The sequence below is a fragment of the Acomys russatus genome, chromosome 15 (genome assembly GCF_903995435.1).
Source record: "Acomys russatus chromosome 15, mAcoRus1.1, whole genome shotgun sequence".
NCBI lineage: Eukaryota > Metazoa > Chordata > Mammalia > Rodentia > Muridae > Acomys > Acomys russatus.
This window is the reverse complement of record NC_067151.1, coordinates 8,299,159-8,324,881: the sequence shown is the minus strand read 5'-3', so window position 1 is coordinate 8,324,881 and position 25,723 is coordinate 8,299,159. Positions and strand designations below refer to the sequence as shown.

At 44.1% G+C, this 25,723-nt stretch overlaps 1 protein-coding gene across 1 annotated transcript in view; it reads right to left on the bottom strand.

The window, feature by feature from the left end:
* Positions 1 to 25,723, bottom strand: part of Tnik (TRAF2 and NCK interacting kinase) — a 173,390-nt gene that overhangs the window by 48,225 nt on the left and 99,442 nt on the right. Inside the window, exons 12-17 of the mRNA XM_051156996.1 lie at positions 25,596 to 25,682; positions 24,282 to 24,470; positions 16,521 to 16,685; positions 13,292 to 13,531; positions 10,409 to 10,515; positions 1,392 to 1,555 (exon numbers count right to left, since the gene is read on the bottom strand). Of these exons, the coding sequence (XP_051012953.1) occupies positions 1,392 to 1,555; positions 10,409 to 10,515; positions 13,292 to 13,531; positions 16,521 to 16,685; positions 24,282 to 24,470; positions 25,596 to 25,682 (952 nt within the window). The remainder of the gene's footprint in view (positions 1 to 1,391; positions 1,556 to 10,408; positions 10,516 to 13,291; positions 13,532 to 16,520; positions 16,686 to 24,281; positions 24,471 to 25,595; positions 25,683 to 25,723) is intronic.

The window sequence follows — 25,723 nt, the reverse complement described above, 5'->3', positions numbered from 1 at the left end:
TGAGAAGTGATCTGAGACCTTTTAGGAAGAAAGAAGGCTGCAGGATCAGGATGACGTCAAAGGGTGGGGAACAAGGAGGGGGCTCTCCCTGCAGCCGCAGAGCGAGTGCTCCTGTGTTGTTATGTTGTAGGTGGAGGGCAGGAAAGCTCAAAGATTTTTGTTTGGTTTGAATGTCCAGGCAGGGATGATCTGTACCCAGAAGTGGAGGAGGGAGGGGTGAAGGTAAGAATATAAGAATTAAGCCTGCAGTTGTTCAGAATATTAAAGTGGTATGGATAGCCCTGATGTCCTTTACAATTTGCTCTAAAGATTCAAAGATTTCAATGAACATTAAAAAAAATGTTACTGGAATGGCAGGTATCAGGATCAGTGCCACAGAGACACACAGTACACTGGGGCAGGCAACCAATGTCAGAGAAATAGCGAGGCAGCTGTGGGACTATCTAAGTTTCAACTAAGTCATGGGTGTCACATGTCAGATTTTTGAGCTTTAAAAAAGTTGCATATACACAGATTTTTACTTAATCTCACCTAGAAGATTAGTAGAGGAGGTAAATTATGATTGTGTCTACTAAAGGGGCCACAGAGGAGCTAGTGGTTTTCCTCAGGAGAGTGACTTATCAGTACATTAATATTTATCAAATTGTACTTCAGAAAGTCTGGTATTAATTATTTGTGAGCAAATTTGCCTTCTGAAGAAGGTGACTCAAAAAGAGCACATTTTGACTAGTTAGAACAGTATTTTGATAGGTATTAATTAATTATACTATATTCTTTCCATAGGTTTCTTCATAACTGAAAACTAAGTTGTGATGGGTGGTTTTGAATTAAATATTAAGATATATATTTATATTTACTTATTTAGTAGGAATGACCAGAAAAGTCAAGCATATGTCTTTAAAGCAAATATATTTCCTTTTCTCTCATATATATTTCTTTTATATTGCTTTTTAGGAAAATTCATTTTGGAAAATATCTAAGATTAAGAAGCATGCTTGGGATTCTGGAAGGGATGTCTAGCACCAGGGAAGCAAGACTGTAGAGTGCAGGAGACTGAAAATGAAGGAGTCAAGGGGAAGTGGACATTTGGGGAGCTGGAAAGTAACCATGCTTTGCAGTAAGGCTACTACTTTGAGATCTACCTGGAAAAGATGGCAAACTGGAATTTTAGATAGATCGACAGGACTGATGTTCACACGCTGATGTCACCTGCACAATTAGAGAGGGCAGTCTAGACCCTTCAGGAGACACAAGCACGAGACACCAGATAATTTTCAGTATCATACAACAGTGGCCACCCTGTGGACAGATTTAGGAAGTAACTGCTCTGCTGTGTCTACGCCTTTCCTCCCAGGCACGATAGAGTGAGGACGGCTAGGAGAACACTTTACCTCGAACTCTGGTTCGTTCGCTGGATCCTGCTTGTGACCCAGGCTGAGAGCCTCCCTGGGAGCTGGGCTGGGAGCTGGGAGTGCTGGAGCTGGAGGAACTGCCACTGCTGGTCCTCTGCAAGGGACTCTCCGGGACAGGCTCTGTTCTGCGGAGATCAGGGTTGCTGTGTGGAAGGCGGAATGCAAGGGCTGCGGTCAGCATCCAACATGTGCAAGGCACTCACTTAACAGCCCAGTCGCGAGAACACAAACAACCAGGCTTTAAAAATGAGCTACAGGCCTCAAATGACATAGAAAGATGCACAAAAAGCCATATATAAAAATGCTCAGCATTACATATTAAAACCATTCTCTCAAAAATATAAACGATAAAATAGCCATACTGCTGAGAATGTTGAAAAGGAAATCCTTGTACTCTTTTAGTCGGATGCAAATTAGCATAGCCATCATGGAAAACATTATGGGTATTTTTCTAAGAATTAGAAACAGATTTATGACATGACCCAACAATTCTGCTTCTGGGTATACATATAGAGGAAATGAGGTCATTGTGGGAAGGAGATGGATGCATTCATTGTTGTACCAGGAAAATATAGAATCAATGTACGTCCACTGATGCACACGTGGATAAAGAAAACGTGGTATGGTTTTATATCTGTGGCAATACATATCCTGTACGTATGTCAGCCACATGAGAAGACATGTACTGCATGAGCTCTCATGTGCATAGGCCCAACTCGGGTAGCAGAGAGTGCAGCGTGGACTATCAGCAGCTCTGGGGTTTGCTGTGGGGACAAGGCGACATAAGAACAGGAAGGTTTCAAGCAGGCAGGATGAGCAAGCCTTGGAGGTCTGTTGTACATGTGCCACCTTTACTTTGTGTGCATGCTTAAAGTAGAATCTTTTTGAGAAAAGATCTCATGTTTTAGATTACTGCAGCACCACAGTCAGCTTTGATCCTAAATGTTTTCACCACAAAAAAAAAAAACAGTAACTATTTGAGCTCACAATTTATACAGCTATCGAAACATCACATGATACACATAAATATGTTATTTTATTTTGTACACATAAGTGAGGCTGTGGGGGGTAACATGCTAGTGGTAGAAACCTCTGAAACCCTGAACTCGCGGGGCCAAGGGAAGAGGAAGCCAGCTGCTGGAAGGGCAGGCAGGGGATGAGCCCCAAACTCTGTTCTTGGGTCAACACACTGAAAGCAGTAGCTCTGAGATAAGAAACCATAAGAGGAGGCCTTCCTTTAGACAGCTCTTCTAGTATTCATTGTAAGGACTTGTAAAAAAAGGAAAAATAAGGAACAGCACCCGCCATTTCCAAGCCAGGAAGCAGTCAACTATATTTTACTATTTCACAAATCATCAAATATTAAATTTTGTTTCTTATTTTTTTCTCCCTAGCATTGTACTATGAGCACTTTATTATGTTCTGAAAGTGCTGGCTGCAAAATAACCCATCATATAGACAAATTAGTTTGGTAGTTCATCTATTGTTATTCATTTGTGTGGCTTCCAGCACATTACTGTGACAAATAACACAGAATTAAACATCTATTTGCACATGGAAACGCAACTCTATTTTTCTTATAGTATCAGAATTCTTAGTCGGAAGGTCATGAACTCTGTGAACACACGTGTGTATGCAAATGTAGAAATGAGATTAGTAATCTTCGATGTTGCTTATGGTGATCATCCTCTCTCTGAATTTTTGCTTGTGCACGTGCACGTGCACGTGTGTGTTCACACACGCACAGGTCACTGTGGTGACCAGAAGTAGGTGTCAGACTCTTTGAAGCTGGAGTGACAGGTGATTGTGGGTTCACTATGGGTTCAACATCCACCTGATGTGGGTGCTGGGAACTGAACTCCAGATCTCTGTAAAAACAGCAAGTGCTCTTGACTGCTGAGCCATTTCTCCAGGCTCTGTTTATCTTTATTGGACACACGGAGCAGTATTTGTTCACTCACTTAGTATTATCATAGCAGGAATGGTCAGACAGCTAAGGTAGAACAGTGACAGGACACAGCGATGTATCCTGGGAACCTAGCAAGGTACACCATTCCTTTCGTTCCTGGCTAGCCTCCAGTAGAACACAGGATGATGGGTAAATGGGGAGCATGCCCATCCCCATTACCCAGAGCTACATCAGGTGAAGAGGGAAGAGAAGAACCATCTAGCAATGGTGACTGTTGAAGTTTTTTTTTTTTAATGTCTTTTGTTAAAAAAAAATAATGAACAGTATTCTTAAAGTTTCTATACAGTTCTTCTCTTTTAGCTTATAGTTAACATATTTTTCATTTTCTATTAGATTTATACAGTTCTGGATGGGGATAATTGAGTTGAGTGTCAAAGCTCCAGCCTATTGCCAGGCAGCTGCTTCGAGGGGAAAACCAACAGAGGACCTCCATCTCCCTCATTTGCCATGTCTTTAGTTCTCTAAGCTCTGAGCATTTGTGTGAGTGGAGATGTTGCAGTGCCACGGTTCAGATGCAGGGAATGCAACTTTAGGCTTTCCTTCACTCTGGCTGGCTCAAGAGCACCCAGGGTGCACCAGGTTCTGGGCAATGTGTTGGGTGTTGGATATGTCCCAAACAGAACTGAAGTAGCAGGGTCCTCATGCTAAGGCATTTGTAGCTTACCCTACCAATGGCCTAGCAGCAAGATGTCCAATGTTGGAGCAAAAATAAACCATACCATCTCTTTTTGTTAGTTGATTTAAAGAAAAGATAGCATATAAAAGTAATGGGCATCACCATGTCATTTCCATACATACTTTTAAATGATATATCTTTCTTTGTGGTAATGTACCTGCCCAATTCATGGCTGAGTAGAAGTGTCTAGTAACCATGGTTAACTTCAGGGGCAAATTTTATGTAAAAATACTCATTATTTTCCAATTTTGATAATATAAATTTAGAATTTACTGTAATATTTACTCTTACAACATTTGTGGGAAGTGGGTGTTAAGTCACCTTAACAGTAAAGCCAACTGCTGAGTGACTGTTGGCAAAGCTCCTGGCAACCAGGAACTCTTCCTATACTAATGGAACTGTTTAATGACAGTAACTGTTTTTGTGAAAACCATTTGTATCTAAGGTTGGAATAAATTTGGGTCCCAAATGCAAATAGCCATAAATTAGAAAATACTTAAAATGGTCAATGTTTCTTTCCTATCTCCTATTATAAACTTGTTACTTTTCATAGAAAACAATCATCTCTAATTCTCAAATAATGCCTTTTCCCTGCTGCTATCTTTTATGAAACAGTGGTGTCAGGAGATTAATAAATTCCTAAATTATTTGCTGTAAAATTTACTAGTAAGGAAGTGGATGGTACTGAAGTTTCTTTTACTGTCCTGATTCTTGTGGAAGGATGATGCCGCCTTCTTTGTATTTAAGAAATACTGAGAGAATGGTGGTGGCTTATGTTCAGGAATGTTCTCTATGGTGGTGTAGTAACAGTATTCAGGTATTTTCTCTATTCACCTGTCATTTGATGCTTCATTCAAAATCTTGCTCATTCACACCCAAAGTGTGTTGGATGTGAGTGAGCTAGTGAAGGTCGGGCCAGGAGGTGTACGGTTAAGTGATATCGTCACATTGGCAACGAGATGCAGGCGGGAGAGAACACAGTTAACAGTTTACAACCCTGAAAGCTATGTGAAAAGAGACTGTAAATGCCATTGTTGTTTGGGAGAATTGATGTGCACTGAGGGGTCATGGTGGTATTACATAGGAGTGAGACATACTGGGACTTGGTATCATATCAGAAAGGCTGGGCATAGCCCACATGAAGACAAAAGCTGGTGTTTTTCTTGAGCCTGTGGGTGATGTTAAGAAGAGGCCAGCGGGACAGATAACCAAGTCTGTGGTAGAAACAGGAAGTTCTAATCAGAAGGGAGGAGTGATTTGGATAGCTCTCTGCCTTCCATTGTGGGCCCAGGGTGGGCGCCTAGCTAGGGAAAAGGATGAACAGACAGGAGGCTGTGGGCATGATAGGGGTGCAGGCTATTTGCATAACTGTCTGGGATGCACATGGGTCTTTGATGAAGCCTGGAGCTTCTGTCTATGTGGGGCTAATTAGCTCCCATGAGCATTTCATTCTTGTCTTGGGCCTCATTAACAGGAGCCCTCTTCACGCCAGGCCACCATCCCAGGTGTTGACAGTATTACGTTGCTGTCCTTGCTGCTGCACACTGAAAGAAACACTTAGTGTCTGTGTAACAACATGGAGAAACTGGGGAACTTAATGTTTTTTTCCTACCTAACTCTTTTTCTTAAAAATATGAGTAACGTGAGAAAACGTCATATGATATTTTCCTCTTCCCTGTTGCATTTGTATCATCTGCCTTATAGGTTATAGGTTATAGGTTATAGTGTTCTTATGGATGCAACTTTAGAACTCCACTAAGCAAGAGATTTCCCTTCTTCACACATTAACCAAGACTCCTTGGAGCTAAACAGGTAAAAATCTTCAAGATATCCAAATACATTTCTTTAAATGCTCACTTTAAATATACTGATTTCTATCCAGCAAACCATGATGTTTGCGCTATAAGACCAACATTGAGAGAATATGTAGCAATTATCCTATCTACTTGAATTGTATAAAAAGTCAAAATGGAAAATGAGGATTATAACATGGTTTCTTTCTTGTCCAAAGCCTTGGGCCAAGTCTTTAATTAACTGGCTGACTGCCAAAATGCTCTTTCCTTTGTTCTTGGACGACACAGCCAATAGGAAAAGACTACTCAGAAGAAGAGAGGTTTGGAATGGGACAGGGGATGTTTAATCCTTTGGGTTTTTTTCTTTGTTTTCCTATTCTAACAATACTTGTTTGAGCATAGTTTAATTTGGTCTAAGAAAGACACATGAATCAAACTAAATATTAAAATGTCCAAAAGTTTTAAAATAGCAGTTTTTTTTTTTACATGATCAATACAGTCTGTATTTAAGCTCTCCTGATCACTCTCATATGATGAGGCCATTGGCACCCAGCAGTGTAGGGGACCTGCATGTGGAGCTTGAGCTTAACCAATGGCCAGATTTTCAGGTGGGAGGAAAAGGGCAGGAGACTGTGCCGCCAACGGTTTAAAAATACTTGTAATACAATGAAAATATTGTGTTATACATATAAGTGCTCCAGTGCCAATACAAATTATCTCAGAAACAGAAGACAAGGTACAAAGGGCTTGCCTGAAGACACTTGCTGTTCTCAGAGTGAGATAGTGGAGAAGTGTGAGAAGGCAGTGAGCCCAGAATAGTAAGGCTCGGACTTTGTAGCATTAGCTACACACACTCAAGTATATACCCTGACTCTAGAATCTTCCATTCAGGGATATTACATAGCTACTGTTGGTTCAAACATGTGCTTTTCAAATTGTTATGGAGAATCTCACATCGACAGTTACTACATAACACCTTGCCCCTAGGACCTGGGATTCACTATTATAAATGGAGGGGAAAAAAAATACAAACTTCTTAACCTTCAAGTTTTGACTACTTTTTCTCTTTTGCTCACACTTAGCACAAGTTTGTCTCTTATCCACACCAAACTGTGGACAAAGAGAACCACTTTCCTTGGTGGCTCTTCTCTATGTGTGACTCAGAGACCCAGGACCCTGCTTTGTTGAAGCATTATCATCTTGAACGTTGGGTTCCTAAGCTGTCCAAAAGGAAGAAAGAAGCCTTGCTTTTTAAAAACAATGCATGTGTGTGTGTATATAATAGTTTGTGTGCAAGCAGATGAGCGTATGTGTGCTTGTTTATGGAGCCCAGATGGAGCCCAGAGTACAACCTTAGGCGTCATTCTTTAGGAGCTGTCTGCCTCTTTTGAGACAGGCCATCGCTGGTCTGCAGCTCACCATAATTGACTAGGCTGGATAACCAAAGAACCCCAGGGTCCCCCAGTCTCTTTGTGTCCACTGCTGGGATTCGAAGTACATTTCTACACCTGATGTCTTTGCATGGGCCCCAGGTATCAAACTTATGTTTTCTCTAAGTAAGTTCATTTTGACAGTGACTCCAAAGCAAGCTGAGAAAGAGGACAAGATCTCATATGTCCCAAGTGATACATACAGCCCAAAGAACATGAAGTCTGCTTAGACCCGTAGGCCTTGGAGTCACTCTCTGAACGCTTAGTCTCGAGGCTGCATAAAGTCTTGCACGTAGCATGGAATTAACGTATATTAGTTAAATTTAGCAAATAAAATAACAAATAACACAGCATGTTTTAAATCTGTTCTCTATTAAGTTGTATAACTATCACTGAAATCTACTCTAACTTCTAGTTTCCCTTGGGAGTCACTTCAAAGAAAAAGTGGTAAAGAAAATAAAAGAAATACTGACCAAGTATAGGAGATACAGCTTAGAAGTATTATAACACAAGCCAATCCACTTAAAAGCATCCCCCTATTAAAGGTTTCATCAATGAGTGATCATCTGTTGACTGGTATCAAAACAACGATGAGGAAAAGAGCAGGAGGCACGACTCCCAATTTTTATGCCCCTGTGATGTTCCTTTCCATGCCCAGGGCTTGGCCACTGTACCCACTATGATGCAAGGAAGATGAGATAGGCAGAGGCTTCAAAACCCCTAGGCATTTCACGGTTTTCCCATTGGACTTCTGTTCTGAGATGGACAAAACTGAAGAAGCTCCGAGGAGAGAACTTGGGGAGTGAGGGATACGACTGAGCAGGCAGCTCAGAGAGGTGGCATGTGTGATCTCAGAACAGTAGAAGAACTTTTTAGTTCGCTTGCAGAACTGTGAGAAGCGACGGCAGTCACTTCAGTCCAAGCAAGCGTTGGGGCTGTTTATTTTACAGCAGAGGTGAGGGAAGGCAAGGCATCTCAACAGAGGGCTCACTCAATAATGTGCTTACTATGCAAACATGAAGACCGGGATTTGGAGCCTCGGTAACCACCCGAGAAGCACGGTAGCACCATTGGGGATCCCTGTGCTGGGGAGGAAAGGACAGGAGCATCCCTGGGGAGTTGATGGCTAGCCACCCTCATTGCATCAGTGAACTCTAGCTTCATTGGGAGACCCTGCCTCAAAAACTAAGGTGGAGGGGCCTAGAGAAAGACACTGGACACTGATGCCTCTACCTAGCACGGCAAGCTTGTGGCAGTCAGAGGATAACTTTATGGGTTCTCGCCTTCTAATTCTGTATGCGTTCTGGAGATAAAACTTGGGTTGCCAGGCTTCTATAGCAATTGCCTTTAGCTGCTTTGGTGAGTCATCTCACCAGCCCAGTGATCTACATATGAAGTACTGGTCCTGTGGAGGTCAGTGTTGGCGGATGCAAGGGTGTTCTGCTGATGGTCTCACATGAAGAGATGAGGGATTCTTCACTCTCTCACCCCAGATCTTTCTGATGTGCATTGTAGGTAAATAACTGCAACCTCTTAGTTTACTGCCTCACTACTCTAAGTAGAAAGACACTGGCCATCTCTCGTGACACCTCTACATTCTTTGAACAAAATACAGTATTTAAGAGTTTTAAGGTAAACCCTCACTTTTTGTAAGTTTCTTACCACCAGATACACATTATTTTAGGCCCTAATGTCATTAAAACAGAATCTCAGAGGAATTAAACAGCTACTCCTTACTTGACTATACCAACAAATCTATTTGATTGATAGAAAAGAAAAAAATATATTTCAGGCAGGAGCTGGAGAGATGGCTCAGCAGTTAAGTGTACTAACTGATCTCCCAGAGGACCCAGGTTCAATTCCCAGCAACCACCTGGCAGCTCACCATGGTCTGTCACTCCAGCTCCAGGAGTTCTGACACTTTGACACAGATACACATCAATGTACACTGATGCTTGATCTAAGCAGCCAGATTCCAAGCCAGAGAGCCTCTAGGGTGTGCTCAAAAGATCAGGAGGTGCTGATAAGTGGCCTGGAAGAGAGAGGCTGATAGAACCCAGCCTGCATCCAGTCTTTGCATGCCTCTGTCCCCTGGCCACAGCACAGTCTAGCCAACAGGGCTGCCTAGCCACAGCACTGGAGACAAGCCTCATTGGGGAGCGGGGGGTTTTCACAGATGCCTATAGATTTTAACTCCACTGGGAATAAGGCTGGACTCTGCCCTCTAAATAGGGCACCTCTTCCTTCTGTGAGTGAGTGATTTTTCCCTAAAGCCTTTTAAGAGAAGAGCAAAGTGAGTGTGTTAAGATAAAAAGCATTCTGCATACAAACAAAACCATAAGCCCTGCTCTCTTCTTTTTCTTTCCCTCTCCCCTCTTCACGGTCTTTCTCTTGTCATGAACACAATGAAGAAGAAAACAGCCTCCCTAGTGCATCCTTTTTTTATAGCCTCAGCTGAGGCCACTTGCTATTTCAAGTGGATCCTAAAAAAAGGATGTATTCATCATGGCAAATCCGAGGGAAACTTGATGAACGACAGAAACAAACAGCATCTGTTGCCACATAATGTCTGCCTAGATACTGTGTAGACACTGTTTACTTCCCAGCATCCCTAAGACCCCTGAACCAACCAGTGGAAGTTGAATGCAATCTCTTGATTATAGGAACAGTAGATGGGAAGTTCTGGAAGAACATAGAGTAAATCATGGAAGCATAATTGTATTTCAGAGACCCTCTATAATGCCACTGGCATGATCAAGGCTGGTCCTGACTGGGACAAGCTCCAGAATTTCTGCTGTCACTTCCTGTGTCCTAGGCAAGGCTCGGCAATGCTTCAGTGGTTCTTGGGGAACATTTCTTGACCTGGTGCTATGGTTCAACTCCAGTTCAGTTTTGTACTTCTGGCTCCGTGAACGAGGTCTCCAAAGCAATGGTTTGCAATGCTGCAACCACAACTGTATTTCTAAGTTTGTGTCCAGATTTTAAAAACTGTCACATCGAAGCTAAAAAAGGCCACCAAAGCTGACAGACCAGGTGACAAGTACACATGCTTTGGAAGTGAAGACAGGAATAAGGACAGTATTTAGGAAAGCAAGCATCTTGGATAATCACGCGCTCCCTCCCCTCACCTTGCTCTGATAGGCTGAGATCCGAGTCTGGGGCCCAGAGCACTTCCGTTCCCAGGGGAGTTCTTTCTGGCTAGTGCTGGGGATATAGAAGTTGTTCTTTGAGGCACCTGGAAGAAAACAAGAATTCAGAAATAGTTCCCATAACCAGTATAGGCAGGCTGCTGTCTGAGGCGCCTCCTGCTCTCTGGAGATGGGTTAGAAGTTACAGAAGCTGTCTTGTCCATGAAAGAATTGTCTTTCAGGTGTCAGTGAAGCAGTGACCTCCTGAAACCAAGCCAAAGGGAGAATCTGCTGCCAAAAGTTAATGGGGGACATTCTACAACCAGTAAGGCCATTTTAATCTTAAAATCAAAAGGCAGGTTGCACTAATGAGTTTGACCTACCGAGCAATAAGAAAATACCTGTTGTTTGGACAAGGGTGGAAGCTAGGAGAAATCTCTATGGAGTGCCCTTACTTCCTTGGCAGCTGCCTTTAGTTGGGAACCATGCAGAGGATGTCACATTTCATTTTAACTCATCACAATGACTAAATAGATTATAAACTCTAGTGAAAACCTGGGGTACCAGTCTAGACCTTGGACAACAAGTCACGTATTGGGGAGCCCAGAGAATCTATTACTTTACTATTTTCTTTTTAATATTTATGTGTGTGAGTCCATGTATATTATGTTATGTCATGTTATGTTATGTATGTATGTATACATGCATAACATGTATGTGCTGTGTGCCCATGGAAGCTGGGGGAAGGCATCATATCTACTAGAGCTGGAGTTACAGTGTGGATGTAGGGAGATGAACCAGGGCCCTCTCAAGAGCAGAAGTGCTCCAAGCACTGGCAGTCTCTGCAGAGCTCATATCACTCTTACAATACAAAAACACACACAGTTTTCCTTCCTAAGCAAGCTGCTATTTAAAAAGAAAAAACCCCAAGCTCAAAGCAATGTGGGAGTTGTGATTAATTAGTAAATGCTATTTATAAAACAGAATTGATATTGATAATTCTGGGGGGGGATCTTCAAAATGCCTGTTTAAATATAATAAGAGTGGGAAGTTCAGCAAAAGTGTGCGTTACTAGCTCAACTGGGTAAAGCATGGCGTAGAACTGAAATGTGTCTCCTCTCACAGAGCACAGACACATGCCTGTGGGGTCAGGAGTTGTTCAAAGGGAGGCCTTACTTACAGAAGTCACATGAAGATTGGCACAGAAGGTTATTTTCAATGTGTTATCTTTTATCTGTCTTGAAAAATATTTTATTATAATTCCTTTTAACATAAAGTGGAACCAAGAAAGAAAAACAAAGTGCCTAAGTTGGTATAAAGCCTGTTCAAATTAAGTGCTATGGCTGACAGAGCTCCCTTTCCTGTTGATAAAGAGACACATTTGTAGAGAAGGGTTCAAGAACTGGCTGAAGCCTGAATATTTAAACCGACGTAACATTTCTTGCTAGCTTTATACATATCTACCTGAGTTTTTTTAGGGAGCGGATGAGGCATTTTCTTTCTCTGGTCTCCAGCTCTTGGGTACAGTTTATTTTTCACATTAAAGTCTCATCTAAGTAACCATTTTGGATGGGTTTCTGATTCCCCGCAAATGGCCACACAAGGGACAGTGTTGTCTCTGTTTCATTGTCAAAATAAAGGCGCTGCCCACTGTGATCCCACTTGAGAGGGAGATGGTAATTATCTGCACATCACTGAGACTATTTTATTTTTTCCTGCCACTAATAATAACACTGTTTCTTGGAGATCATGGGATATTCCAGTTGTCACAGCTTTACATGCTGAGCCCAGAAGAAAAGATTCATGGACCAGGAAGAACGTGGTACAAGAATGTCTTCAGCATTTTAAAGACATCCAGTTGACTGTAGACACATGTACAGCCACACTCCAGAGCATCACTTGGAACAAATAACAGCTTACTAATGTAAGACGAAACAAAAGACCTCAAGGTCATCTGTAGGGTGGGAAAAGTAGTCACGGCACTGTAAAGTTCAATCCTTTTAATTAATTGAGGCTGGAAATAGAGTACCCTTTAGCCTAGAAGGAACATTCCTTAAGTGGAGCCAAGAGAAATGCTTAAAGACAAGGCCAGCCTGTATGTGTGTATATCTGTATTTCTATATGTATGTATGTGTGTGTGACAGGCTGTGTCCATGTGTTTGTGTTCCTGTGGAGGCCAGGAGTCAATGCTGAGTATTTTTTCTCACTATCTCTCTGTATCTCTTTCTCTCTCTGTGTGTCTCTGTCTCTCCCTCTCCCCCTCTCTCTGTTCAATGAGTGTCTCATTGATCCTGGAGCTTATGAATTTAGGTAGACATTTTGGCCAGGGATCATCTCTTCTCCATGTCCGTGGCACATGTCACTGTGCCTGGCTGTTACTTGAGTTCTGGAGACCTGAACTCAGATCCTTGTACTTAACCGACAAGCACTTTATCAATTGAGTTGTCTCCCCAGTCCCCAGACTATTTTCTGAACCCTTGAAATCTGGTTGAGCTTTGTGTCACTAAATATAAGAGCAAGCACATTTTCTTTTATTTATTTAGTTTGTCTAGCCCTAAATGCAGCAATCAGTGACACTATCCACTAGTCTATTTCCTAACATGTACAGCAAAATGGCCTAGAGTGTTTGGGGTTGAGAGTTCTAACCCTGTTTTAAGACACGGACTCCTCTGTCACTCATCCTGGCTCTCTGTCCCTTTGGGAAAACGAAGATCTGAAGTGATAAGTGCGTACCCAAGACTTGGCTTAGAGAAGGGACAATGACACGTGTGAGATGGAAGGTGCTTTTGCACAATCATGTTCTCCATACTGTGAAAGGGATGGGGCAGTGGTGGATGCAAGGATGGCTGTAGCGACACAGACGCACGGCCGTGTTGGCACTACCTTTGGTGGAATGTCTTCTTCCTGCCGTAACCAAGAGCTTCGGTCAAACTTCTCAATGCGAGTGGGGAGAGGAGGGTTTTCCGAGGTGGGATCCGAGTTCTGGCGGGGCATCTCGACCCGGTGAGAGGTCACGTTCAGAGCCTCCTGGAACCCAGACAGGCCCTGTGTGGGCTGCTCGTGCACTGACTGGGAGGCAGTCAAGGCTGGTCCCTGGGATTTTACAGCTACCAGCTGTGGGATCTAAGCACACAACACAGGGTCAGCATTATTAGAAACCCAAAGACTGAAAGGACAAAACATTCTACATGCAAGAATTGAATTCATCAGAGCTACTGACAAGGCAGTTTTCAGCTAGCAAATGTTGCATTTGGAATAAGCTCTACTGGTTGGATACTCCTGCTATACAAAGCTGCACAGAACCCATTTCACAATCCTTCATAATATTCAATTTAGAAAATATGTAGGGCTAACTCAGGGTTCCTGGCAACAGGCTCAGTGTTTTAGTTGGAACTGCTGAGAAGCCAGGGAGTGGTGTGGTAGTAACAACAATAATTGTATTTATTCAACATTTTCTGGACAGCAACATGAGTTGTTTTATAAGCTATCCTAAGCTCCTTCCTGTAAAGTACTTAGCTTTGACTGCAGATACTGAAAGAAAAAAATGCTCTAAATGTTTTTCCTTTTGTGAATTCACTGAGTCCATCGTTGAGTCAACATGACCGCCTTCCTTATTTCAGACATGAGTGATCGATCCCAGATAGAAGGAGATTTCACGGTGGCTATGCAAGAGTCTGAGCTGGAACCAGAGCCTGTGCATCTAACTTCCATAGTGTACTCTTTCCTTCCCTAAGTGCTTCTCCTCCAACCCCATGTGTGCTGCATGTGCGTGTGCCTGTATGTGCTGCATATGCGTGTGCATGCATGTGTGTACAGGTGCACATCTATGTGTCGGGGCCAGAGGCCAACTTCAGAATGTTTACCTGGTTTGTCTGATTCTCTCTCTGTCTCTCTTCCTCTCTCTCCTTTCTTTCTTTCTCTCTTCTTTGAGACAGTGTCTGCTTGTGTAGCCCCGGCTGGCCTAGAACTCAATGCAGTCATGGCTGCCCTTTAACAACTCACCTGCCTCTGTCCTCTGAATGCTGGGATTATAGGTGTGTGCCTCACATGGCTATCACTTTGTTTAAAATAGGGTTTCTCACTGGCTTTGAACTTGCCAGTTTGGCTAAGTTGGATGGCCAACAAGTCCCAAGGATTCTCCTGTGTCCACCTCCCCAGTGCTGATCCAGATTGCAAGCATGCACGGCCATGTGTGGGTTTCGTGTGTGTGTGGAACTCAGGTCCTTACATGGAAGGCACTTTACTGAGTGGGCCATCTCCTCAGCCCTGTCCTGCCTTCTACGGGGCTGGCTGTCACCACTGTGAACACACACACAATCCCTGATACCAGCACGTTTCTTGAGGACTTATTTCAACAACTGGGCATGCGGTGCTGTTGCCCATGTGGAGGTGACCTCTAGGGTTTTCATTTGGCCTCTTGAGAAAAAAAAGCACCAAAATCTGAGATCTTGTCACCACCACACTGCTCACAGGCCACTGCACTCTGTGAATACTGAAGCCTACACTCTACCTCTGGGCGTACACTGGATTCATCAGAGCCTGAGTCCATCTGTGGGCCTGGCCTCTAGTCCACAGGTCACGGCTGGGGAAAAGGACTCTAGAGCGCTTCCTAAGCTAAATTGCTCCTCTAAGCAGTAGTCACTTCCTACTGCTGTCATACAAGGACCTGCCAACTCCCCTGTGGTCTACAGTGTCTGTTGAAATGCTACAGTGACAAGCTGAAAAAAAATCACTAAATCATTCTGCTGAGTGTTTTGATTCAACGGGAATAGACATACTAAGGTTCACACTGTTGTAAATACAATTAAATATATTAAATAACATTAATAGAGAACACACGGCTTATCTAGTACAAACTCCAAACTCTCTTTAGAAGACCACTGCAAGCGCCCCTAAAACTGAGGCACTGAAGAACCTTCACAGAAAGTCTGTTTTTATACCCTCATCATTTCAAAAGGGGCACTGCCCACAATGCTGCCCGTTAACAGGGCAAAGGTTCATTACAAGGTCAAAGAAGAAGATTTTTAAAAGAAGAGAGCCCTTGTAAAATATCCCTTTTTGAAGAGTCTGCAAGAAAAAATTATATCCAGATTAAAACCAACCAGAGGAAGGTATGTTAAGCTGATTGGTGCTGAAAAAAAAATCTTGAATTTTGCTCATTACCACCAACTTAAAACACAAGAAAGCCTTGATTTTTATCACTATTCCTTTAAGCTCTAGTTCAAACAGCAGTACATGTATCAAAGGTGACCTCAAAATGCCCTGCGGAAGCCTTGCCACAGCTGGGTGCCGGGAAGGAATTTAAGATGTTTTGGTCAGAAAGCTTGTATTGCTTACTTCCCCACCCCCCCCATGGAATTCCCATATTCTACATCACTTTGAATTTCATCTTTGAAGAACTTACCAGAAAGCTTCTTTCCTGACAGTGAAATAATCTTTCCCCACCAATAGCTTCTCAGCCTCTAAAGGGCATAAAAATCAGCCTGGAAGGCTTTAAAATCAAACTCCTGGGCCCGATCCTGAGTCTCTGGTCAGCAAGTCAGAAGCAGACCTGGGAGTACGTGCTTTTACTAAGCTCACCTGCTGCTGCTGGCTGCTGGCCTGGTGAACGTGCCTGGAGAAACTCTGGCTCAGGAGGCACAGGTTTACTTTACCAAGCCCATTCGATTTTTCCAGTTCAGATTTCCACCCACATTTCAAGGAAGGGAAGAATATATATGTATGGTCTACCTTAACGGTCTATATATGAATTTTAATTCTTCTGATTATAACTACAAGAATGCTTGTCCACACCCTACACCCAGCAGCACTTGCCTGGTTCTCCACAGGAGCACTTTACCATGAATGACCTTGAAGTTGACTCAAGGTCAAGAGCTATATGCTCCCTGTCTATTTTCTGGAGCCTCCCAATGCAGAGAGGCTTCTGTTGCCAGGAATTCTATAGTAAGGATCATTGCTTCATTGGTCCTATGCCATGTTAGACTCTTCTAGGATTTTATTTATGGTTGTGAGCCTAGCCTTTAATGGCTGAGCCATCTCTCCAGCCCTCTTCTAGGATTTTAATAAGCTTCCTTGGGCATGAGTGCCCACTGGAACAGCTGGGAGATTATACCTGGGGATCAACAGGTCTGAGCATTGGGGGTGTCCGAGCAGGCTGCACTCCGCTAATGCTGAAGGACTCTGATCTTGGGGGCAGGTTGGGGTCAGAGATCCTGTTGGCAACCTTGTGAGGCATGGCAGGTGAACTCTGTCGGTTGAGTCTCGAGCGTTCTTCTACCTAGAAGTCAAAGGGAAAGAGAGCCTCAGTGGCTTAGAAATTGATGTTTTTTTTTTTCCAGTAAGAATTTCTTGTAGGAACCCAGACAGGCATTTTTATGTTCCTCTGATGACTTCAAAGAGCCCAAACTTGCTATTTTTTTCTCCTCTCCTTTTTTTTTTTTTTTTCTTTTTCTCATTTGCTTTCTCCTTCTTACAAACGTACTTCTAGTAAGCATGCAGGGCATTTGAGGTCTTGCCCTTACGCTACCCACTAACTTGTGCTATGCCAGTTAACTGGGCATTCATGGCCTGTTAAGAGTTTGTCTTGTATTCCTTGAGCTAATAGCCTGGTGATTAGTCACCTGCTATGGGATCAGGCAGGGAGATGTATTCCAGATGCTACGGTAGGCAGTGAGACAGCTCAGGGGAAAATAGAAATTTGCTTTGGGTTGACTCACAAGACAGGGGACAAGAGCCACACAAAGACTGGCAAAGGAGAGGTGGCACACGGGAGCTCTGCTGATAGGCACGTGGGCGTCCTGGATGCTGCTTAATGGCATGGCTGTCTTACACAGACTTCCTGTATCATTTTCTTTTTCTCTTTAGGGCCCTTTCCTCTCAATTGTATCTCCCTGCTACCCAAAATACACTGCTCCTCCTGTGCTTTGCATCCCCAGCGTGGACTCTGATGCCCTACTCCCTCCATCCCCCCATGCCTCCTCCTGCTTCTTCCCACACTCTCGCCCTTCCTCTTCTCCTCACCCCTACCTTGTCTCCTTTCAACCCATTGTCTTGTCTTATTCTCCAGGGTTTCTCTCAGCCTAAGGACTTCCCAGGAGAAATTCAGAGAACTAGTGTCTCTTTGTAAATAAACAAACAAACAAACAAACAAAAAAAACCCAAGCAAAATCACTATCAGTCAGTCCATATTTATAGCAGCAAACAGGCTGTTACTAAGGAAGACTGTAAAGAGAAAGCTAAATTAACAAAACGGACACCAAAAGACAGGATGGAAGGTGTTAGTTAACTCCAAAGGGCCAAGACTTTTGTTCTAGGCTTATCTTACAGTGTCCTATATTGCTTTAGGGTCAACACAGCGGTTGTGCCTCTGCAGAGCGATGCCACACATCACTCTCCTCACCCTGATGACTCACTGCAGTGAGTTCTTAGCTCCCTTCTGTTGACTCAGTTTTCAGGTCTGTCTGCAGAGTTTTACATTTTCTTTTTGATGTCTGATTTGAAACAAAATTCAAAAGTCTTACTAGTTCTCATCTTCCTTATGTTATTTTGAATCTTTCTAGAGACAAGTGCAATTTCCTATTCATAGTAAGTCTGTTTTAACCTCAAACATTTAAACATGCTACATTAAGCTGCAGATAGGAAATGGCCCACCTGCCTCTGTGAGGTGCAATTTAAACATCTCTTCCCTCACTATGGCTTTGTGAGGTATGTCTGATTGGCCTCCACTTGACTTTGGTTTTGAAATTCCATATCCTAGAAGTTCCTCACACACCAAATTGTACTAGCTATAAAAGGCCAGAGATATAAACTAGACAGTGTTTGCTTTGTTAGTGCATAAAGCATTATATCATCAATAATTATTTGTCCATTGCACTGAGCAGAAGAGCAAAGCCAGCTGCTATTGTTACAAAGCCCCAAGAAGACAAGAATAGACAAACCCAGCCCACAGCACGCAACACATCACTTCTAAGTAGCAGACTCCTTGAAAGAAAAGAAAGTGACTATTCTTTGACCACCACAATTCCTTATTTCCTCACTCCCTAAATAAATCATACTACTTGAACCATTCCTGTTTGAGCTCAGGATCTCTGGAGAGTAGACCCAGTACACAGAAATACATGCATTTCTACACTGTGGTCACGTGATATCCCAAACTCAGGCTGCACTGGCGGTACAGAAATGTATTCTTGAACTTAGAACCAAGGGAACTGAGAGGAAGGATACTGTAATGATTACGGGTGTTACTTTCAACTGTCAAATACAGAGCAGAAAGTGTGAGCCGATTTTCACAGGTAAGCTGTATGCATGGTTAGTTGTGAAGAGATGGTCCTAAGCAAGTCCTGGACATACTTGCCATGCTTTCAATCGCACACTAGATTCTACTCTCAGTGTGTCCTAACCTGCAAGATTCTATGCCATATGACATAAATAACAAATGGTAATCTTTGGTCCATGATGCCAAGATGGCTCAATGTGCTGACATTTTATAAGTAGGAGCTTGGACAACAAAATGGTAAATCCACTAGAAGGTTGTAACAAGGAGGCATTGGCTGTACATTGAAAAGATTTTTGTATTTGTATGTGTGTGCACATGTGCCTGAGTGCACGTGTGTGCTACAAAACACACTGGAGGTCAGCAGACAACCTCTGGGAGCTGGGTCTCATCTTCTACTATGTGCGTTCCAGGGGCTGAGCGTAGGCTTCCAGGCTTGGGAGGAAGCATCTTCAGCTGCTGAGCTATCTTGCAGGCCCTGATGTGATTTTTGTCTCCAGAAAATCTTGCCATAAAAACCTTTGAGAAGGTTGGCACATAGACATGTTTTACACCAAAATTTCCCCTTAAGGGGCACTTCCATTGTACATAGAAGCAGCTCCGTTGGGTACTAGGCAAAGGTCTTTGCCCTGACTGATGACAACTTATGTCTACTAATGGGACAGAAGGCAGTTACATGAGAAGAAAAAGAAGTGGCTTTTCCCCAGAACAAAGATAAGCTCAGCTCATCTGCTTGAGGAGAGGTCTCGTAGCAGAGGACCTGATCCCACCGTCTGATGACAGGAAGAGCGGAAATACCAGGGGCACCAACCGATCCATGAGTCAAGTGCTTCCTGCACAGGCATGAGGACTTGAGCTGAGATACCCAGAACCCCAGTCAGTCCAGATGTGCTGTCTCTGTAGTGCACATCTGTAAGCTCAGGGCTTGTATGGCAATATGAGCGGTGGAGACAGGAGAGTCCCTGGAAGCTCACAGGCCAAGTGGGCTAGAGTGAGAGAGGACACAGGCAGTGCTGAAGCAGTAAAAGAAAAAGACTTTTCCATGCAATGACCATGTAAGCAAAGTATTCTGCTCCAAGCTGGAGCAAGTTCAAATACTATTTGGAGTGCTAAAGGGTGATGCAGACCATCAGATGTCATTTGAGGACACATGAGAAAGCAAAGGGAATTTTTATCATAAAAAAAAAAAAAAAAAAAAAGAGAGAGAGAGAGAGAGAGAAATGCTCAGCGTCATACTACTGTTTACAAAAAGCTAATCCAAATGAAGAAACAGGAGGAGAAATTGAGAGGAATGAACTTGCCTCGCCAGCCTTTTAATGCAGACACTCACGTTCTCTCTGAAAATCAAATCCTCAGCAACATCCAAGCCCAACAGAATACTAAGTCAAAGGGAGGAGGGAACTGCTTGACAAGGTTCCCAGAGACCGAATAGCCCTGTCACTGGGTTGAGGGGGATGGTGACAGGAAGATGGCGACAGGGCTTGCTGGCTGCCAGCCTACCTCCAGCTTCACTGAGGGCCTGTATTAAGGGAATAACATGCATTCTCCTCTGGCCTTCACTCATGCATGTATATGTGCACACCTGAATTACACTATACATGTACACACACACATGCACGCATGCACACGCATGCCACAAAGAATGAAGCATTGCCTCACATTTTTTATTAAAAAAAGAAATGCCAGTTTGGAAAGAAGTTGTCAGAGGAGTAATCCAAAAATGAAGGGAAATAGTTTTGGACTCAGATTGAGGGCTATTTAAAAGCTAGATTGCATAAACCACACAGTATGAGAAGGCTGAGCACGGGATTGCTGAAGACAGTCCACACACATGCTTAGAGGTGTCATAAGTCCCAGGGAAGAACACTGGTGTCTGGGAAGCTTGGTATCTTGAGTGACACCATCACTAGATGTGGCCCAGACTTATGGTGGCCAGACGCCCTCACATCCAGAGCGCTTGTTGATACAGCTGCTCCACACATCTTCCAAGCTATTAGGTCTCTTTTACTGCTAGAAGTCTGGCCAGGAAACAGGGAATTCAGGAGATCCACAGTACTGCCTTGATGACGTCAGTACAGATTTAGCTTCTGAGAGCCCCAAAACTGTGCACCAATAATGCATAGCGAGGATAAGCCAGGGAATTTAATGGTGGGGACAGGCAGACACTAGAAAGCCACGAAGCCAAGGCAGACAAGTCCAAGTAGGAGCTGAGTAGAAGCTGATGGGAAGAGTGGAAGTCGCACCGTGGCCTCCTCTTTCTTGGCATCTTTTGACACAGGGAGCTGCCTATGAGAGAAGGAATTTCGGGGATGCTGGAGGTTTGTGATCTGTCGGTGTCCCTTCCTAGTATCTGGGAACACGGACGGCCAGAAGGTGTGCATCATAGAGAGATGACTTAGGTGTGCTACTCAGAGGGGTCTAGGCATGAGGAAAGACATGGTTTTATGTGTCTTTCATTCCGTGGCCTATGAGACTCACGGTGGCCCTTCTTCATTCCCACAACAGACACAGAGGGGCTAATCACTTTGAAAAATGCTTAATAGGCCATACAGATGACTTTAGATCTCATTCACAAGTTCAACTGCATCCTGGGAAATGAGATCCCTGGCAGGACCGCTTTAGTCCTTAAGGGGTCCTGAGGCTTCAGCTGTTCTTCCGAACCAAGCTGGCCCAGTCGCTATTTGCAGCTGATACTTGCTTTGGGTGATAATGGCATTAGCTCTGTAGAGGGCAGCACTCAGCTTTCCACACAGGGATGCAGGCAGGAGTGGAGGGTGGGTGATCCTGCTTTACCTAAGGATTTTAATGAGTGATTCTGTTTATCCAGAAGAAGCATATAGATTATTAAGGAGTTCTGGTAATTAATCTTGATTGGCAACTTAATGAGACTTAGAATCATCATAGAAACAAATCTCTGATTTATCTGATAACTGAGGAGGGTAGACCAACCCTATGGTGAGTGGTGCTATGTTATGAGCTGGATCTCCAGATGGAACAAAAAGGAGAGCAGAGCCGAGTGCAGGCAGGCAGGCAGGGAGGCAGGCAGGTAGGCAGGCAGGCTGGGAGCAGGGAGTCAAGCAGGCAGGCATGCAGGCAGGCAGCAGGCAGGCAGAGGCAGACAGGCAGGCAGACAAAGAGACAGGCAGGCAGGCAGACAGGAAGGCAGACAGGCAGACAGGCAGGCAGCAGGCAGGCAGGCAGGCAGGCAGCAGGCAGCAGGCAGCAGACAGACAGTGAAGCAGGCAGACAGGCAGGCAGACAAAGAGACAGGCAGGCAGGCAGGCAGGCAGACAGGCAGGCAGACCGGAAGGCAGACAGGCAGGCAGCAGGCAGCAGGCAGCAGGCAGACAGGCAGGCAGGCAGGCAGAGAGGCAGAGAGGCAGGCAGGCAGACAGGCAGCAGGCAGCAGGCAGGCAGGCAGGCAGGCAGACAGGCAGACAGGCAGATAGGCAGATAGGCCGCAGGCAGGCAGAGAGGCAGGCAGGCAGGCAGAGAGGCAGACAGGCAGACAGACAAAGAGACAGGCAGGCAGACAGGCAGGCAGGCAGGCAGACAGTGAAGCAGGCAGACAGGCAGCAGGCAGCAGGTAGACAGGCAGGCAGGCAGGCAGGCAGTGAAGCAGGCAGGCAGGCAGGCAGGCAGCAGGCAGGCAGACAAAGAGACAGGCAGGCAGGCAGACAAGCAGCAGGCAGGCAGGCGCCACTGCTGCTTCCTCAGTAGGGGCATGACTTGTTCCTATTGCCACCCTTACTCTGCCATGATGGACTGCATCTCCTGGAGCTGTAGGCCTAAATAAACCCTTCCTTTCTTAAGCTGCCATTGTCCAATATATTGTCACAACAACAAGAAAGAGAAAGAAGTAACTAAGAGAGGGGTCTATCAGGGAGCAGAATCATCGAACTGAATTATTGACCTGAGAAAAAGTGGCAGCAATTCCAGACAAAGGTCAATATGGACCATGTTTATAGACTGTGACAGAGGGTGACATGTTCCTTAGTCTAATCAGAGTGATTTGCTGTATAGACTTAGTTCATGAACATTTGAAAAGTTATTTCACGTAATAGTGAATGTCAATTAAGAGAGTTCAAGCCATATATAGTTATAAAACACAAAATATTATTCTTTGATTATTATCTCTCATCAACCACTATAGTTAGAATAACATCATTTCTAGTATTTCCTATACATACGAAGATGAGATAGCAAAAGAAACGATTAAAAAATAGAATCTTAGGTTCTGGTAATATTTTATTCTATATAATTTTTAAACATCCTAGATATAAATATCTGAAGAAGCTATTTACAAATAAGAAATAAGCTTAAACACCCTGCTTATTTGTTTGTTTCTTGGTTGAGATGGGGTTTATCTGTATAACAGCCTTGGCTGTCTTGGACTCACTTTGTAAACCAGGCTGGCCTTGAACTCACAGAGATCCACCTGCCTCTGTTTCCCTTAGTGTTGGTATTACAGGAGTGTGCCACTGTGCCTGGTTGCTAAATACCCTTTTAAGTGATTAGCTATGCTCATAAAAATAAAAGGAAGTCGCTGGGTGTCACAAAGACATACTTGGAAACTGATGCCCCCTGTGTGTGAGGTGGCAGTGGCTGCCTGGTGGTTGATCCTGTCCGGGTTACTGATTTTTGCTTCACCCATTTGGGTATAACCCCTTCATTTTTCTCCAACCCACATCATTTTTCATTATGTTTCATAACTAGTTCACCACCGAGCCATAGTCCTAAAATCCCACCTTAGTCTAAGGGTTGAGAAAATAAAGGAATATTGCTTTGGATGTAATGGAAATGCACATCATAACCACAAGTTTGCGCCTCATTGTGCACCTTTGAGACCATAAACAACAGAGCAGGGTTAGCAGCAATGCCAGTGTCTAATAACAGCAGCCAGGTAAGGGCAGGCTATAATTCTTACATCTTATGAGATGTAACTCATGTTTTTCCATAAGCAGCCCTTATGCCACATATTCATCAGGATTCTTTGTGTGAGCGTGGTGAGAGGAGTGTGTGTGTGTGCACACGCGCGTGTGCGTGTGTGTGTGTAAGAGTCAAGGGCCAGCCCTAGTTACCACTTCTTAGGTGCCTGCCCTCACCTTATGTTTGGAGACAGAACCCCTCAATGGGAACTAGGGCTCTTCAACCAGCATAGGTTAAATGGCCAGTGAGCCCCAGACAACCTCTTGTCTCCACCTCCCCATATCCAAGGTTATAAGCATTTGCCAACATTCCTGGCTTTTTATGTGGGCACTGGGGACTTCAATCAAGTCCTCGTGTTTAAAAGGCAAGCCTTGCACCAACCAGAGCATCTTCTTAGCCCCCATAAAGAGACTCTTCATAAGGAAAATGACTTTTTGTTGGTTTTCCCTACAAACCCCTACTGTATTCACCAAGGTACACAAGGAAAACAGTGTGGACGGCATCGGATACGTCACAGCTCCTCTGCAGTTGATAGTATAGCTCCTCAAAAAGTGAAGTGTGGGTCTCAGGATGGGGAGGGGCGGTCTTCCAATCTGCTGCCACTAGGCAGGTGGGCTCTGTGCTCGCAGTGGAGAGCGTGGCCAAGGGGCACAGCACCTCTTCCTTCCTTACCTCCTTGGCCCAGGCGGGCTTCTCACTGGGACTCATGCCTTCCTTGTAGTGGTACAGTGGCTTCTTCTCCAGCGGCCTCTGCTCCTGCCGCTGGTGCTGGAGAGAAACCAGGTAGTCTCTCTCTTGCTTCAGCTGCCTCTGCAGTCTCTCTGCTTGTCTCTGTTCTTCCAGTTGCTTGCGCTTGTATTCCTACCCAGAGCAGGGAAGAGCAAAGGAGAGGTCACGTGACCACCGGGAACCACATCAGCACACTGAGCAGCAGCAAAGCATGCCAGGGAGGCAACATGGAACTGAAGACAAACAGAACTCCAAGGACAAGGAGTGCCCCCCAAATAGGCCCAGGCCTCACACTAGTGTTCACACAAGAATATGTCAATAAAAACATGATTGCCTTAATGGCAGTCCCTACAGAACATCACTTGAAAAGCGGCATGTCCCCAGAGAACTACAACACAGATGCAGGGCAGTGAGACTGTCATCCCCAGAAAGAGTCATCTACTTCCTAATTTGGTAAGCCAGCCATTTAAACATATGTGGTTGAGTATAAAACCAAATAGACAGCTCATGTCTAAATCATCCTTTAAATAAAACCTGGACTGCTAAAGCTATTAGCAATCTTATAGAAGGTAAAAAAAAAAAAAAAAAAAAAAAAAAAAAAAAAAAAAAAAAAATGCCATTGAATAAAATATTCAGATAAAAAATGTAAAAAGCTATACCAAGAAGCCCATTTGGAGATCCGTGCAGTAATAACAATAAAAGTCCTTCTAGTGGATACAGCAGGAACAAGAAACAAACTGTTCCCATTGTAAGGGCGGGACTAACAGCCTGCAGATGAGGAATGACTGCAGGGCTGAGCGGGCTCAGTGGCCGAGGTGCACTTGCTGTGATTGCATTCCAGCATGTTGCAAATGGCTTTAAAAATTACTCTGCAATAAACACAGTGGGTCTTGAGAGCAGTTTGAACTTATAATAAGGCTGGATTCATGCTAACATTTCTCAAAGAGATGGAGTTAATAAAGTATGCCAAACGGTTGAGGGCTTAGCAAATTGGACCAGAAATTTTGTATGAAGCCTCAGGGTGAGAAGGAGGAAACACAAAGACACATATATGCCCATGCACATGTGTGTGCACACAGACACGCACACACGCACAGACACTCACACATGCAGAATGGACACCAAGCAGGTCCGCACATGCACGCACTCGCGCACACGCACGCGCACACGTGCACACACACACACAGAGGCACGCACACACACACCCACGCAGAATGGACACCAAGCAGGTCAGCTGGCGTGTAACTTTCCCATTACCAGAAGTAGAGCTTGTTCATGCAGTAGCTGCTGCTGTAAAATTTCTAACTGTCTTTGCTCTTCCTCTAACTGTCGCCTGATGTACTCCTGGAGAGGCGGCAGCAGAGAGTTTGGCAGAATGGAAAGAG